This window comes from Hippocampus comes, unplaced genomic scaffold, assembly GCF_001891065.2.
Source record: "Hippocampus comes isolate QL1 unplaced genomic scaffold, H_comes_QL1_v1.1 scaffold117, whole genome shotgun sequence".
NCBI lineage: Eukaryota > Metazoa > Chordata > Actinopteri > Syngnathiformes > Syngnathidae > Hippocampus > Hippocampus comes.
In genome coordinates this window covers 126,343-141,860 of record NW_017805225.1, presented here as the reverse complement: position 1 = coordinate 141,860, position 15,518 = coordinate 126,343, and the positions used below count along the sequence as shown (strand labels likewise).

The window sequence follows — 15,518 nt, the reverse complement described above, 5'->3', positions numbered from 1 at the left end:
CAAATAATGCGCCCTCTCCCCACCCCCAAATGTGAGAATGGCAGGTGATTCTGCTATGTCCTGAACCCGTTAGCACACACTGCAGCTTCTTGTAGGAGTTTAAAGTAGAACTTCTAGAATTCCTCGAAAAGGGGAATGCTGAGATGAAAACAACAAAGAGCACGTGGGTTGTTGCTCTTGTTTGCTTTAGAATTGAGGTCTTTGGAGAATGAACAATACTTTTTCGCATCCTTGTTAAGGGGGAAAGGGAAGAGATGACCAAAAAAAACACGTTAATTAAAAGTCAAAAACAAACCCTTCAACAATCCCACTTTTATTTATTCCTTGTAAACGCGTAAACTGCAGCAATTTAGTGTGTCTCGAAGATGGAATGCATGCCTGGGCTCTGTCTGACTGTAATCTTCAGTAATTGTGTTTCGAAAACACTCAAGCTGGATGGCTTCTTCCTTTTCGAAGCGTCACAAAGGGAGAAACCTGAGCCTGAGGTGGTTCTTCATCTCATTCTCTCTGTCCGTTTTCACCAGTTGCATTCTACCAAAGTGACATGAATTTGATCACACCGTGGAATGAGACGTGATGGAGGATGTTTTCCTCTGGATGTCACGTGTATTTGTCTGCTCAAAAAAAAAAAAAAAAAGGGGGTTGTATTTTATGAAAGCAGGAGCAGCTTTACACGTCTATTTAATGAGCTCAACGGAAAGGAAGTGGCTACTTTGCCGTTTTAAGTTTGAAGACTTCATTTGGCTGTAGGCAGAGATGCAGTTTGATTTGCATAAAAGCCCAGTCAGATAGAAGCACTTCAATGTTAGGGAAAAACCTCCAGTGGCTTGTACGACACCTTTGAGCAGATGATCCACTAAAAAAAAATTCCATACAATTTAGTTTTGCATTTTTATTTTTAAAATCTGATCTTTAAAAGATCAACCGAAAGTATTTATGTCGCCTATGTACGATGAGCGTTATTTTTTTTAATGTAGACCTTGCGTCGTACAAACTTTACCAATAAATAAAAATCAACAAACTATTATTTCAAATGTGTTTTTCTGAGTGGTGCTGTTCTTTTTTTCCCCATATACTGGGAACTGTTTTAGTCTTATTTTAAAAGAGGATATTTTGAATGGTCAAAAAAAATGTGCCACGTGAGATCAGATCAGGGTTTTCCGTGACCCCTTTTTCACAGTTTTGAGTGGGTGCCTCCTAGCCAGACACCTGCAGGCCATTATGATAACATTATCATAGCAATGACCGGGGGGCTCGCGGGGCAGTTGGGGCGGGGGAGGGATCATTCAAGAAACATGTCGTCCTTTGTTTGTCAGCCAGATTAACGGGCCGTTTCGATGGGCCCTTCACACATCGCGCATTTACGGATCAAGTCGGGACAAATTGATGAAGCCAGCGTGAGAGCGTGTTCCAAAAAACTGGCGTGGATTCCCCAGGGAAGATATTTAAGATATTTTATGATCACACTCGGAGTCTGTGGGCGTTGCAAATGTCTAATCCTATTAATTTCGAGCATTTGGAAGATATGGAATCATTTCACGCGAGAGTTTAAGGATGTGTTTTAATGCGTGAGATTAGACCAAAAAAAAAAAAACTTTTACGTCGATGAGTTTCCACTAAAACGACAAGAAGTGGCTTGTGTCTTAAATACGGATTATATTAGGAAGAACGACATTAAAAGTTTGGATCGTTGACCCGCATGCACGGCACCTGATGCTGTCATGCGTGTGCGACACAGGAAGGGAAGGAATGGGGGGGTGGGGGCGTGGCTACGCCCCCAAGTATGTGTCGAGGTACTTAAGAGAGGCCCCGAGCGCTTCTTCCCCATCCTTGAACAAGCGGCACTCCATGGACAGAATCGCCACTCGCTGTTGGTTTTGACATCGCTAATTGGTTCTTCTTCATTCTTGTTTCATCCGAATTTGAGTCCCGCGGCCTGCATGGCTTTGACCGACAGAGCGATGCCCACCACCACTGCGTCGTTTCCGTGTCTCCAGTCGACGGGTCCTTTTACCAATGTGAGTATTGCAAACTTTTGCCAACTTGTTTGACATGCTAGTACCCGAATGAAGCGTTTGATTCCTCGCAAAATGTCATCTCGTTGGACTCCTCAGCGGTGTCAAGATGAAAGTGGAGGCGGGAATGCGACGGACATCCAAGTGGAGTTCAGCATCTTCAAGTCTCCGGTTGCGTCCTCCAAAGACGACGACGAGCTGGGCAAATTCTTGGACCTCGATTTCATATTGTCCAACTCCCTCGGTTCGGACGTCGAGGGCAACGGCGCCGAGGGCAGCGGGGGCACGTCTCCTCCTCAGCCGTGCGCCTACGCGCTTCCCGAGTCCCCGGAGAGCTGCGGCGGGGGCTCGGCGTCGGAGTGCGCCGACCGGCCTTCCGCGCAGCTGCCCCACAACTACCACGGCGCGGTCCGCTTCACGGAACCGAACCCCTTGCGTAGCCTGATGGCGGAACTTCTCGCCCCTGAAGTCAACCGGCCGCGGGAGAGTTCGTCGGAGTGCGCGGACAACGTGGCTCGAGATGGTCGAGAGTACACCGAGCTGGGCGCGCTCGATGCCGTGACGCACCACTATCAGCCTTCGTCGCTTGGATACAAAATCAAAACAGAGTCCAATGGCCAATCGTGTATGTTGGCCGGTGGGGACTTTATGGGGCGCGCTGCTTTCATGCACCAGCAGAATCAGACCCCGGGTCTCGGGTTCGCCCAGCACGCCGTGCAGCAGGGAGCACCGCGGGGGCGCACAGACTGTCATTTAGTGCAGCTCAGCCTCACTCATCATCACCTCCAAAACAGCTACGCGACCAGCCCTTACCATTACGCACAACACACGTCTACGCGCTTCCAAGAACAGTACAGCATGCACGCAGAGCCCGCGCACATCCACCACCAGCACCAGCATCAGAGCCAGGCGGTTTCTTCGCACGGGGTCTTGCTCACGCCGCCGTCCTCGCCGTCTCTGCTGGACTTCTACGGGCAGGACGAAGCGGGAGGCCTCAAGCCGAAGAGAGGGCGCAGATCGTGGGCCCGAAAGCGCGCTGCCACGCACAACTGCGAATTCCCGGGCTGTGGGAAAACGTACACGAAGAGCTCGCACCTCAAAGCCCACATGAGGACTCATACAGGTGAGCGCCGCGTTTTTCCACGTCTCGTTTTTTTTTTTTTTTTTTTTTGGGGTCCAAGAAATGCGGGGTCGCGCCAACGCAGTGTGTTGCTCTCGCCCCTCAGGTGAAAAACCTTACCACTGCAACTGGGAAGGCTGCGGGTGGAAGTTTGCGAGGTCGGACGAGCTGACGCGCCACTTCCGCAAGCACACCGGACACCGGCCGTTCCAGTGCCATCTGTGCGAGAGGGCCTTCTCTCGCTCCGACCACCTGGCCCTCCACATGAAAAGGCACATGTAGGTTGTGACGGGGATGGCCGAGTCACCTTCCACATACCTTTGCATTTACTCAGTTAAATTATGACCACGTCGGCGTGTTTTCTAAGTTATTGTCGATCGCCGAGTGCCTTAAAAAGAGACTTCCAAAAGAAGAACTTCCACATCGGGCAGGACCCAGAATGCTGCACCTCCGTGTAGGCTATTTTTTTTTGTATTTTTAAAAATGTTTTACAGTCGAATTTTGATATGACTTCACTTTGACATGTTGCTGTCTATTTTATACAGAGTGCGTATATTGTAGCTCAAGTCCCATGGTCAAGGTGTGATTAAGGTTCCAAAGCGTCGGTGAAATGCAATCAGTTAAGGTCGTAGGGATATCTTTTGTTGAAATGAATTATTTTTAAATGAAGAAATCAATTCTCGACGAGAAACCGATCCATCTCAATCTCCAAGACTAAATTGTGTATATGCTTCAGGGCTCCAAAATAAAATTACTTTCAGAAATATCCGTGTGCACTTTTCATTCTCATGCGACGGTGTGTAAGTTTCCTGATGCTTGCAACACCCGCAAGGTCGAAAGTAATTTTCGGTCAGATTTGTTACTTATTCAGGCTACGTACTAGATGAGGGTTGGAGAAATGAATGAGCGGGGAGTCCAGCAAGCGAACGCGTTCACTGCTTGAAAAAGACTGCCCTCTGGCGGCCAAAGCTATAACGGCATGGATGCTGCTTCCACCAGTGGTCAGTTCGTTGAACCTCTGGGGTGGCACAAATACTTTCAACCTGGACTCTTGCAGACAGACAGACGCTTGGGTGAAAATAGAATTGGAACGAAGTACAGATTCAAGTCATTCAGTAAAACAAAATCGATTAACCATAATAATCTTTTTTTTTAAGACCGGCACAAGGCATTTGCCGCAAATCAATCTTGGAGCAGACAACATCAAACTATTCTCGAAATAAAGCTGGTTCGCATCATCACCGCTCATTTGGTCATGTCACTGACTCCAAAATATCAAGTCAATCAAAATCCACCATTGACCTCCCCGCTCTCGATTTTATTTTTATTTTTTTGTGAACATAGCAAGGACTAGAACGCATAAATGTGTGTTCAAATGTCGGGAGTAAAAGAAAAACAGTGGTCAAATACAGGTACTCGAGGATATTGCAGAAACCAAGGACATAGAGTCTCCCCTCCACCATCAAATGCCTTTTGTTGCAATATAAAAATAAATATGTGAGTGATATAAGTCAATTCAAAAATCTTCTCCACCATTAACGTGACCTCTAACTTATTCAATTGAATCGGGAAAAAAAAAGAAACAAAAAACGGAAAAATAAGATGAGTGAGACGTGTTTGCACAAGTGTGCACACCCTCATACGAACGGGGACGTGGCTGTCAAAATTAACCAAGCGCAAACTTGAGTCTGCACACGACTTCCACCCTTTAAAGTGCCCCTGATACAACTACAACAAACAAGTCAAGCAAGAAACAAGGGAGTTAGCAATGTAGAAAGAGCAGTTTACTTCAAAGTGCAGAAGGGGGTTGGGGGGGGGTCTTTGAAGATTGCAAAGGGGTTGGGGCCATGTCAGGTCATGTCATGCTCAGTAATCCGCAGATAGCAAGATGCATTTTCTTGGCGTTGTAACAAAACACCAGAGCCACGGTGACAGACAAGCGTGCCAAGGCAGACCTCGGGGCGAAGGTCGCTAGTTATTTCCCGAGACAAATTGATAAGATTGAAAATGTAATATTTTCCTGGTTAAAAAAAACATCCAATGAGGAAACCAGCCCATCCCGGCCGAATGATCCCCAAGAGCTGACCGTCCACGGCGCCCAGAGTCAATGAAACTAGCGACGGTATGGTGAACAGTTGAAGCTTATTTCAACGTAGCCTGTTGACTTTATCACCCCGATGACAGTCACATTCCAAAGTCCCGATTTTATGTCATTCATTTTCCAGTTGCCGATTTTGCTCACAATGAACACCTTTATAACGACCACATTTTTCCCAATAAATAGTGGGTCATGCGCTCACACAGCTTCACAGGTGTTCATTTTCGAGATGAGATGAGATGCATCTTCATTTGTTGCTATTACAGACTCACCAATGTAACATTCTTTCGTTGTTTAAAAAGATTTATGCCACAGCTGAGTGTTTCGACAACGGTTAAGTTTTTTCTACGGGCTATCACGTGATTTAAAAAGAAAAAAAAAAAACATCACTTCCACAATTACAAAACATGTAATAAAAATTCTTTATTTTGAAATAATACAACCAATCCAGGGCGTTCCCTGCTTCATACCCAAAGTCAGCTGAGGTAGGCTTGAACCAAGCGTATCCGCCACGGCCCGAATGAGAAAAAGCTCGAAAGAAAATTGCAGGTAGATATGAGTGACAGCAGCTTCAGCTGAATGACCTTGACTTTTGACATCATCTGGTGAGTAAATAAAAGGCGCATTAAGGGGCGGCTTCCCAGCGACTCCTCCTTCTGTAAAGGTCAAACGTCGAGGAGGCGGGACGTGGTGCGAGGATCGGGTTTCTATTGACTAGCTCCTCCTCCGCAGGGAGGGGCTTCTGTCTAAACAAGTCAGAAGTCAAAAAGATCAGGGGGGACGGGCTTTCCGCTGCTTTGTTGTCAAGACTTCTGGGGGGCGGGGCCAAAATCAGTCTTTCTTTAACGGCTTGGCTTAGCAGCTGACTCGTAGGCACGTCCACGCTGACCAATGAGGTGAAAAGGGTCTGAGACCGAGAGATGTTAATTCCTGTGGAAAAAGAAGACAGTCATTAGAAATGTGATGTTGGGCAAAAACTGGTATGAAAGAAGAAGACAGCACCACGAAGAAATGACTGCGACTCAAATGACTCGACACCTTTCCTAGCTGTTCGACAGAGATTCCTTTCACCATCGAGATGCGACTACCCCCACGTGCGAGTTTTGGAACACGAGTTGTCAGTTGGGGCAACGAGGATCGAAATAAGCGGTTTCCGCATCGCAAGTTGCGAGTCAAAATACACGTTTGGCACGTCCAAAAAAAACTCAACATTTTCTGATCCGCGGTGATAGAACCTTTCAATTGGAGCTGTGACATCGTGGTCTTATGCTTTTTTTTTTCTTCGACTCTGTCCTCGCGGGAATTTCAACATTTCCATTGGGCCCACACAAATTGAGCTGAAAGCCTTCTGCATAAATATCGATCCCATTTCGATGCAGGCGATCAGATAGGTGTAAAGTCTCATATTAAGTCCTGTTTTATATACTCGTCAATTGGGGGCGATCGGGTTACCTTGTGTCGCTCTGCTGTTGATCTGTTTTTTCGTTTGCTCCGCTTTCTGTAATGTCTCCTGAACAGCTTTCTGGGTGTTAAATTCTGCCCCCCAGAGCCACGGTGACAGACAAGCGTGCCAAGGCAGACCTCGGGGCGAAGGTCGCTAGTTATTTCCCGAGACAAATTGATAAGATTGAAAATGTAATATTTTCCTGGTTAAAAAAAACATCCAATGAGGAAACCAGCCCATCCCGGCCGAATGATCCCCAAGAGCTGACCGTCCACGGCGCCCAGAGTCAATGAAACTAGCGACGGTATGGTGAACAGTTGAAGCTTATTTCAACGTAGCCTGTTGACTTTATCACCCCGATGACAGTCACATTCCAAAGTCCCGATTTTATGTCATTCATTTTCCAGTTGCCGATTTTGCTCACAATGAACACCTTTATAACGACCACATTTTTCCCAATAAATAGTGGGTCATGCGCTCACACAGCTTCACAGGTGTTCATTTTCGAGATGAGATGAGATGCATCTTCATTTGTTGCTATTACAGACTCACCAATGTAACATTCTTTCGTTGTTTAAAAAGATTTATGCCACAGCTGAGTGTTTCGACAACGGTTAAGTTTTTTCTACGGGCTATCACGTGATTTAAAAAAAAAAAAAAAAAAACATCACTTCCACAATTACAAAACATGTAATAAAAATTCTTTATTTTGAAATAATACAACCAATCCAGGGCGTTCCCTGCTTCATACCCAAAGTCAGCTGAGGTAGGCTTGAACCAAGCGTATCCGCCACGGCCCGAATGAGAAAAAGCTCGAAAGAAAATTGCAGGTAGATATGAGTGACAGCAGCTTCAGCTGAATGACCTTGACTTTTGACATCATCTGGTGAGTAAATAAAAGGCGCATTAAGGGGCGGCTTCCCAGCGACTCCTCCTTCTGTAAAGGTCAAACGTCGAGGAGGCGGGACGTGGTGCGAGGATCGGGTTTCTATTGACTAGCTCCTCCTCCGCAGGGAGGGGCTTCTGTCTAAACAAGTCAGAAGTCAAAAAGATCAGGGGGGACGGGCTTTCCGCTGCTTTGTTGTCAAGACTTCTGGGGGGCGGGGCCAAAATCAGTCTTTCTTTAACGGCTTGGCTTAGCAGCTGACTCGTAGGCACGTCCACGCTGACCAATGAGGTGAAAAGGGTCTGAGACCGAGAGATGTTAATTCCTGTGGAAAAAGAAGACAGTCATTAGAAATGTGATGTTGGGCAAAAACTGGTATGAAAGAAGAAGACAGCACCACGAAGAAATGACTGCGACTCAAATGACTCGACACCTTTCCTAGCTGTTCGACAGAGATTCCTTTCACCATCGAGATGCGACTACCCCCACGTGCGAGTTTTGGAACACGAGTTGTCAGTTGGGGCAACGAGGATCGAAATAAGCGGTTTCCGCATCGCAAGTTGCGAGTCAAAATACACGTTTGGCACGTCCAAAAAAAACTCAACATTTTCTGATCCGCGGTGATAGAACCTTTCAATTGGAGCTGTGACATCGTGGTCTTATGCTTTTTTTTTTCTTCGACTCTGTCCTCGCGGGAATTTCAACATTTCCATTGGGCCCACACAAATTGAGCTGAAAGCCTTCTGCATAAATATCGATCCCATTTCGATGCAGGCGATCAGATAGGTGTAAAGTCTCATATTAAGTCCTGTTTTATATACTCGTCAATTGGGGGCGATCGGGTTACCTTGTGTCGCTCTGCTGTTGATCTGTTTTTTCGTTTGCTCCGCTTTCTGTAATGTCTCCTGAACAGCTTTCTGGGTGTTAAATTCTGCCCCCTGGGAGCAAATTTAAAAAGAAAAAGCGCTCAATAAAGCTGACCATGATGCCCCCCACCCCACTCCCCCAGATAAAAGGCAGTCGAACACCTGCAATGCTAAGAGCTCCGCCTTTAGAGCCAAGGTGCTGTTGAGCTCCACCTCCTCCGGAATGTCTGCGTGGTCATGGGGCACACGAGCGGCTCCCTCCGTCCTCTTCTTCAGGATTCCAGCTATCAGAGATGAGAGGAGAGGTGGTCTTGACAAAGAAGCTCAGAAAAGTGCTGCACTTGCACAAGGCTACTCACACCAGGGCAGTGGTTCTTCAACTTTTTTACATGACCTTGGATTTCCAAGTACCCCCGTCATGACCAATCGTAAAATAGCCCCGCAGAGTAGGCCCAAGTGTTTGTGAAAAACGGGATGGAGGTTTTACACGGAAAAAAACATTCACTATTATCGTAAGCAGTGGTTCATGACGCATGGTTGAAACAGGAACTTTTTGCTAACATATACAGTACATGACGATTTAATTTTTATGAATTAAAAATTAGTTAAATCAGAGTCGCACCGAAAAATATTGCTAAAAATAAAACAGTTTAAAAAAAACACACACACAAATGTATTGCAAGTTAAACTGATTTAACAAATGTACTACACGGCATTATAAAAAAAAATAACCATAGCATGATACTTAGCACACTATAAAATTTAAATTCAATGTTTGTTCACGTACCACAAGTGGCACTGCACGAGGCCATTCAAACTGCACCGGACAGGGCACGTTAGTCAGGCTTGGACAGCACGGATTTCCCATCGATTCATCTTGCAAATCTTGGCTCTCCGCTCAACAAAATGGCAGAACGTCTGCTCCTCACGATGTCCAACAAAGACTCCGCAGGTTCTGTCGCTCTCCGCTTCACCGAGACTTGGCTCAGCGAGCGTACGCCGGACGCCGCGCTACACCGACCTGGCTTCCGTCTTCACCGAGCTATCGGGGAAGTCAAAATGCGGTGGCGGAATATGCTTCTATATCTCCGAGGAATGGTGCACTGATGTCACAGAGCACAGCATACTCTGCAGACTGGATCTGGAGTGACAACCACGCAAAAAACATGCGAAACGCACAAAGTATTGACGTAACGCGAGTATTGGAAATCCTAACATGAGGATGCGAGTGATGGTCATTTGCGGTGGCGTCTTTGTGGCAGCTGCTTCCGGATGCCGAGTGAGAAAAGACAAGCGGCGTACACTCACAGACATCCGGCTGCCTGACCGACATTGTTTGTTTACTCCTCTGCGAATCTGGACTCCGTTGCCAATTTGGTGGCAATACCATAGTATTGAAGTCCAAACGCTGGTAGCGTGACAACACGACAACCTGCCATATCATATTGGATGACACTTCTATATTATTGGGAAGATTATGTGGTTAAGACACAGCTTCCTGTGATTATAAACCGCGTCAGCAGATGGTTTTCGTGTGTATATGAAGCATTGAGGGACGAACCCTTTGTCAAACCTACGGGCTTGAGTGGTTCAACGTTCCACGAGGCTTCACCTCACCATCGTCAGTAATAAAACATGTTCACTGCACATGTGCCCCAATGTTACCAAACAATTGGGAGACATTTACAACTGTGTTATTTCAAGTCTGTCAACTGAAACAATCACATTCCAGTCATGTTCTGACACACCCACGTCATTGCCAAACTCTTCTCAGGGTGCCAGACAAGGAGTCAAAACAAAGCACGCACACAAGTTTTCTGGGTCATGGAGTCAAGTCGGGTTTACCACAGATGAATGCGTACTCTTGAAAATGGGACAAAACTAAAACACGGGACGCACTCACTTGTTAAATTCTGGTTCCCACGGCGATCATCTCTCCATCTCATCTGATTGCTGGTTGGCTGTTGCGGTGGTGCATCACTGATGGGTTGAATTTGTGGCTCGGGTATTACCCTCACGACCGCTGGCTCTTCAAAACACACCTGCCATAGGGCAACATAAGTCACAAGGAGTGTTTTTAAACGCGGCACATGCATTGAAGCTCAATCATGCTAAAGTGGCTACAGCAGCTCACCTTCGGGTTTCTGTTTCTTCGCGTCTGTCTGTTCTGTGGTCGCTTTGAGTGCATAGGCGTTGGGCTGGCCATGACTGACAGGTCAAGTTCGGGACAGAGTGTCAGCCCAGGTGAGGAGGAGAGTGGCAGGGGGGCCGCTGATGGAGATGGGGGAGGCGAGAGGAAGGAGGCCCAGCCTTTCATCTTCACTGCACAATGCACGGGAATGCTCCTTTTTGTGAAACAAATCACGAGAATATTGAGAAGTCCATCAAAGCAGCTTCACGAGATTATCAAAATGCACGTGGGTTAGGTGACAGACACTCAACTCAATTTCTGGAACACTAACATTAATCGCAGCTGTAACAAAGCCATGTCGCGATCCCATTTTTCAAAGTTGCACTTCAACCGTTTCGTATTACCTAGGCCGAATAAAACACGTGGTACGTGCAAACAATTTATTTCAGAAGACAAACCCCACGCAGTGGATTCTCGGTTTACGACGGCGTCTCGCACATACGACAATGACGTAACAGATTTCGTAGCAAGTGGGAATGCACTGTAGACGAGCCAATCAGTAAACTACGCCAACACAGTAATGGTGAAGTCCCGATTGCATTAAATATTTGTATTGAAATAATCTCTTGAGTCATACATATAATATCAACAAAAGGGGTGTGGGGGCTCAACACTATCCGAGGGGATCGTCTTGTGCTGCGTGACAGCGTTTACTGCGCGCCCCGTTCGTGTCATAGAAATATCAAGTCCGTAAACCGAAGATCTTCCTGTATATGTCCAAATATTGCAGTCTCCAATTCCACAACTACTACTACTTTTCCAAAACAGTTAATAATAGGAGTGCTCATGATTACATTTGTCGAGAACATTAACAACACCGCCAACGGTAGGTAAAAGAAACACTCGGTTCGGGATTATAAAGTCATGAGGCGAACTACCGTGACGTCAAAACTAACTAAATACGTCAGATGTTTTTTAAGTTTAATGAGTGATTCTACCTGAGTTCGAGTCGTATTGCCAACAAACAGCAGCAGTTTGGTTTCGTCAAACGAAATGTAAAGTTTCTTGTGTGGATTTCACCGTAGTTGTGAATAACTGCCAGGATGACACCTATCAAAGCTGAAAGGGTCACGAAAAGGCGTATTTAAAATGCCCGATAATAACATGCGCTTTTTGTTATTGTTTCTAACAAGGAATGAAGCGCTTCTTTTCTCTTTCAAACTCCCTCCATATTGGTGCTATTAAAATCATTTCCGTTTCCGGTTTCTGACGTAACAAACGTCACAGTGACACCTAGTGGTAAAAAAAATCCACAAGCTTCACAGCGAATTACTTTTCTACCGTACCCAATAAACACTCACAAACGCAGATACACAAGTCAAATTTGGCGCACACATCTGTACATGACAAAAAAAAAAAAAAAAACAGCAAAAAAGAGGCTCATCATCTTCACCACCCATAAAATCATACATAGAGTGTAAGAGCCATGCAAACATTGCTGCACCTCTTGTCTTAAATATATTTCCCCAAAACGTTTCACGTTAAAAGTGTGAAGGTTGCAAGATGATTGCTGTAAACCCAAATCAGTTGACTCTACATGTACTTAGAATTTATATTAAGTTGAGTTGATCCTGTGACGTGCAGCCACTTGAGAAAATAAATCTGAGTAAATTCCACACACCATTTTTCAGTGTAAATCTCAATAAATTAGAATGTCATTGACAGTTTAATTAAATTCAGGGGTACAATTCCAAAAATGAAACTCATTGAGGCATATCACCACATATTGAAAAACGACATTTCAGTATTGAATTTTAAAATTACTACATCCACTCATTAAGCTTTTGATAGGTATAGCTTACAGTTAATTCAAATATAACATCGGAAAAAAACTGGAATATTTCATAAGAAACAATGAAAACGATTTTGAAAAGAAATAAGATAGGAATTGGCTTTCTGGAAAGCATTTCCCCACGCTTTTAATGAAAAACAAAGTGGAAGTGATAGATCCAAACTATATAGAATATATTATTTTAATTTGTTTCGTGGAGCCTTGAGATAAATGATTTTTTTCAAAGATTTTTTTCTATTTTAACAAGAGGCACAGGTATGCAGTTTGCATCGCATGGCTGCATTCTGTCATTTCACCACTAGATGTCCACCGAGGTTCAGCTGAACACGTCATTTTTTTACAGCGATTTCACTCCTTTTCACACATTGAGATTGATTCTCCTATCGACCAATTTAACTTCTTTTATGGAGATTTGTTTTTCATCATCGCCATTCATGATTTCATGTATGACAGGGGCAGTACATTTGAAAATTCCAAAAGACAATGAAGACGCGAGGACAACTCACACAACGAATCTTAGAAATGCACAACCACAGCTGTTGAAAGCTGAACTTTAGCTTGTGGAAAGAAAACCCAAAACAACTACAGTACATTCATATAATTTGCATTGAAAAAAATGGATGCCCTTTATTAAGGTATTTATTTGCATTCCTCAAGTTTCCCAGTCTGGTCTGTTGTTGGTCTTGGTTGTTGGTCTATGTGTGCCTTGCGATCGGCGGCGACCCGTTCAGGGTGTCCCCCTCCTCGTGCCCGAAGACGGCTCGGATAGGCTCTGACACGCCCGCGACCCTCGTGAGGAGAAGATCATGACAAAATGGATGGATGGGTGAAATATCTTGCCTTGCAGTACAGTATATTCAATTGAACATCGAGTCGGTTGAAAAGACCGGCAAACACTGATTTAACTTTTGCACAACGTTCCAACTTCTTCGGAATTAGGTTTGGACTTGCCCCCATCGTCTTTTCTACATAATTCAATCCACTTCCAACTTGGTATTTTTGACGAATTCTTTGATATGTCCACAGACCAGATGTTCGAGGAGTTCAACGTGATTTTTGACATGACATGTGCATGCCCCCCCAAACCCCCACCCTCACTGCAACATCCGAGCGCCGCTAAATGGTCAGAGCCGTCGCCTCCTCCTCAGTCCTCTCACCCCACCTTCTGACCATCCGCGCGCCAGCAGCGTCACGCACGCAAACATTCTCTAACCCGGTCGCTCCTTAAAAAAAACACCAAGGTAAAACCCCAGATCTGCATGCCAAAACCTCGCAGAGTCATGTCATTGTGTGTTGTGCATCCGCCACCATTCGCGCAATCCATGACACAGCGACGTTTCCGTGCACGGACGGCCGCCCCGGGCGACCGCACCTGTCCGCGGCATTGGTTGACGCATTCATCGATCCGCAAGATGCGCTGCTTCCCGTGTCTTCGGAACGAAGGCGCAAACTCGCTGCCGCCGACACCCGCGCCACAAAAGCTATTTTGCACACAAGACGCATTTCATCGCCCGTTCAACAAAAGGATGAGCGAGCCATCCTGCGGGCATTCAACCACCGGAACACGTGTCGCGCCACCCAACCCAAGTAGGCTATTCGAGGCCACAATACGTATTGGATGTAGTTTTGTTTTCACCTCAAATGCACATACATTGCAGTTGATTTCAGTATTGGCGAGTTTTTTCACACATGAATCGGAAGCCTACTGCAAATGAGAGAGAAGCGTCCCCGACGGCGTGCGCGCCAGCGGCTGCCGTGCGCGGACTACGCGTGCACTCCACACTCAGCCGCCCCCCAGAGTTGTAAAAGGAGGGGCTTGGAATTTGTTGACCCGGCGGTGGTCGAAGAGGGCAAGGGAGCCAAGATGACGCAACTTGTAAGAAATATTGACGGAAACACATAAAATATGTCGCATAAGTGGAGGACTCGTCATAACAGTAAGAACATACTTTTGGACTTTCACCCTCTGCCTTAGAATGTAATGTAGTGCGTGTGTGTGTGTGTGTGTGTGTGTGTGTGTGTGTGTGTGTGTGTGTGTGTGTGTTTCAAATGTATCTATGTATGTATGTCATAATTCAATGAATTCATGTATGTATGGATGTACACTATGTCATAAATTATGAATTCATTTATGTATGGATTTATAAAGTTGCAGCCTCATTTTTAGATCCCATCATGGCCATTGGTTAGAATAGAAGATACACACAACTCTGTGTATGTGTGTGTGTGTGTGTGTATCAAGTGTCAACAGGTGTCATGCAAGGATCTCTTGCTGAGAAACTCACATGGTGAAACAAAATTGTTACACTGGTTTAACACATGCTAATTGAATCTTTTCCCACCACATGGCTCAATGAAAAAACAAAATGGGAGAGATATTCCATTATTTGCCAGCAAGTGTCCCTCATCAAAGGAAAACGCCAGCACTGGTTTTTCAACTCATTGGCAAAAAAAAAAAAAGAAAAAAAAGAAACAGTTTCAGTCATCAATCTTACAGTCATGGATTGTAATTAGGCTCTATCACAGTCATAATCACACACGGTTAATTACAAAGGGATTGTGCAGAAGGAATGAAGGGATTCTCAACACGTGTTCCGCACATCTGTGTGGTGCGGAAAGCTGATGAGTGATGTGACGTCACTGACGTGAGAGGTGCTCACCTACCTCGGAGCCGTACTCGAACAGTCAAAAACAACAACAACAAAAAAAAAAGAGCACTTCTAGCTGGTTTGCGTTTCATATCGCAGGATGTAGACAAATTTGCATTGTAATAATTGTTTCAACGGTAGCTTGGCGTGCTACAAATTTTATCCATCCATCCATTTTTCAGAACCGCTCATCTTCACAAGCGTCGCCCCGTGTGCTGGAGCCGATCCCGGCGGTCTTGATTTTGTACTCAAAAGAGATCCAAAATAGGATCACATGATGTTCAGAGGCAAGTTGACGGCTCTTGCCAAAGCCATTGAGCGCCATGCCTAAACATTGAATTGAGGTGAAAAATGTATTTTGATGACATTATGTTGTGCGGAGTATCAGTCAAGCGAATGGAGTCTCCAATGTTCCAACTAGGTTGCTGAACTGGGTGCTATGTCAACAGAAGGTGCAC

The 15,518-nt window shown here is 45.4% G+C and overlaps 3 protein-coding genes across 4 annotated transcripts in view; 2 read left to right on the top strand and 1 right to left on the bottom strand.

Annotated features, from left to right (window-relative positions):
* The first annotated feature begins 1,787 nt into the window (after positions 1-1,787).
* On the top strand, positions 1,788-3,901 carry klf17 (Kruppel like factor 17). The gene is made up of 3 exons (XM_019869266.1): positions 1,788-2,018; positions 2,115-3,138; positions 3,242-3,901. Exons 1-3 carry the CDS (start codon positions 1,941-1,943, stop codon positions 3,415-3,417), a joined length of 1,278 nt encoding a protein of 425 aa, XP_019724825.1. The 5' UTR covers positions 1,788-1,940; the 3' UTR covers positions 3,418-3,901.
* A 3,507-nt stretch (positions 3,902-7,408) lies between these two features.
* ppp1r35 (protein phosphatase 1, regulatory subunit 35) lies at positions 7,409-11,824 on the bottom strand. 2 transcript variants are annotated; one of them, XM_019869264.1, is made up of 6 exons: positions 10,872-11,147; positions 10,564-10,774; positions 10,333-10,471; positions 8,592-8,713; positions 8,411-8,501; positions 7,409-7,888 (listed from the first exon to the last, which is right to left on the bottom strand). In XM_019869264.1, the coding sequence occupies exons 1-6, from the start codon at positions 10,928-10,930 to the stop codon at positions 7,584-7,586; spliced, it is 927 nt and encodes a 308-aa protein (XP_019724823.1). In that variant the 5' UTR covers positions 10,931-11,147; the 3' UTR covers positions 7,409-7,583. The 2 variants fall into 2 exon arrangements, with proteins under 2 accessions (XP_019724823.1, XP_019724824.1); XM_019869265.1 differs by lacking the exon at positions 10,872-11,147 and adding an exon at positions 11,559-11,824 and having other exon boundaries at positions 7,410-7,888.
* A 2,409-nt stretch (positions 11,825-14,233) lies between these two features.
* Positions 14,234-15,518, top strand: part of slc6a9 (solute carrier family 6 member 9) — a 34,731-nt gene continuing 33,446 nt past the window's right edge. Inside the window, exon 1 of the mRNA XM_019869349.1 lies at positions 14,234-14,349. The gene's annotated coding sequence lies outside the window, so the exon portion shown is untranslated. The remainder of the gene's footprint in view (positions 14,350-15,518) is intronic.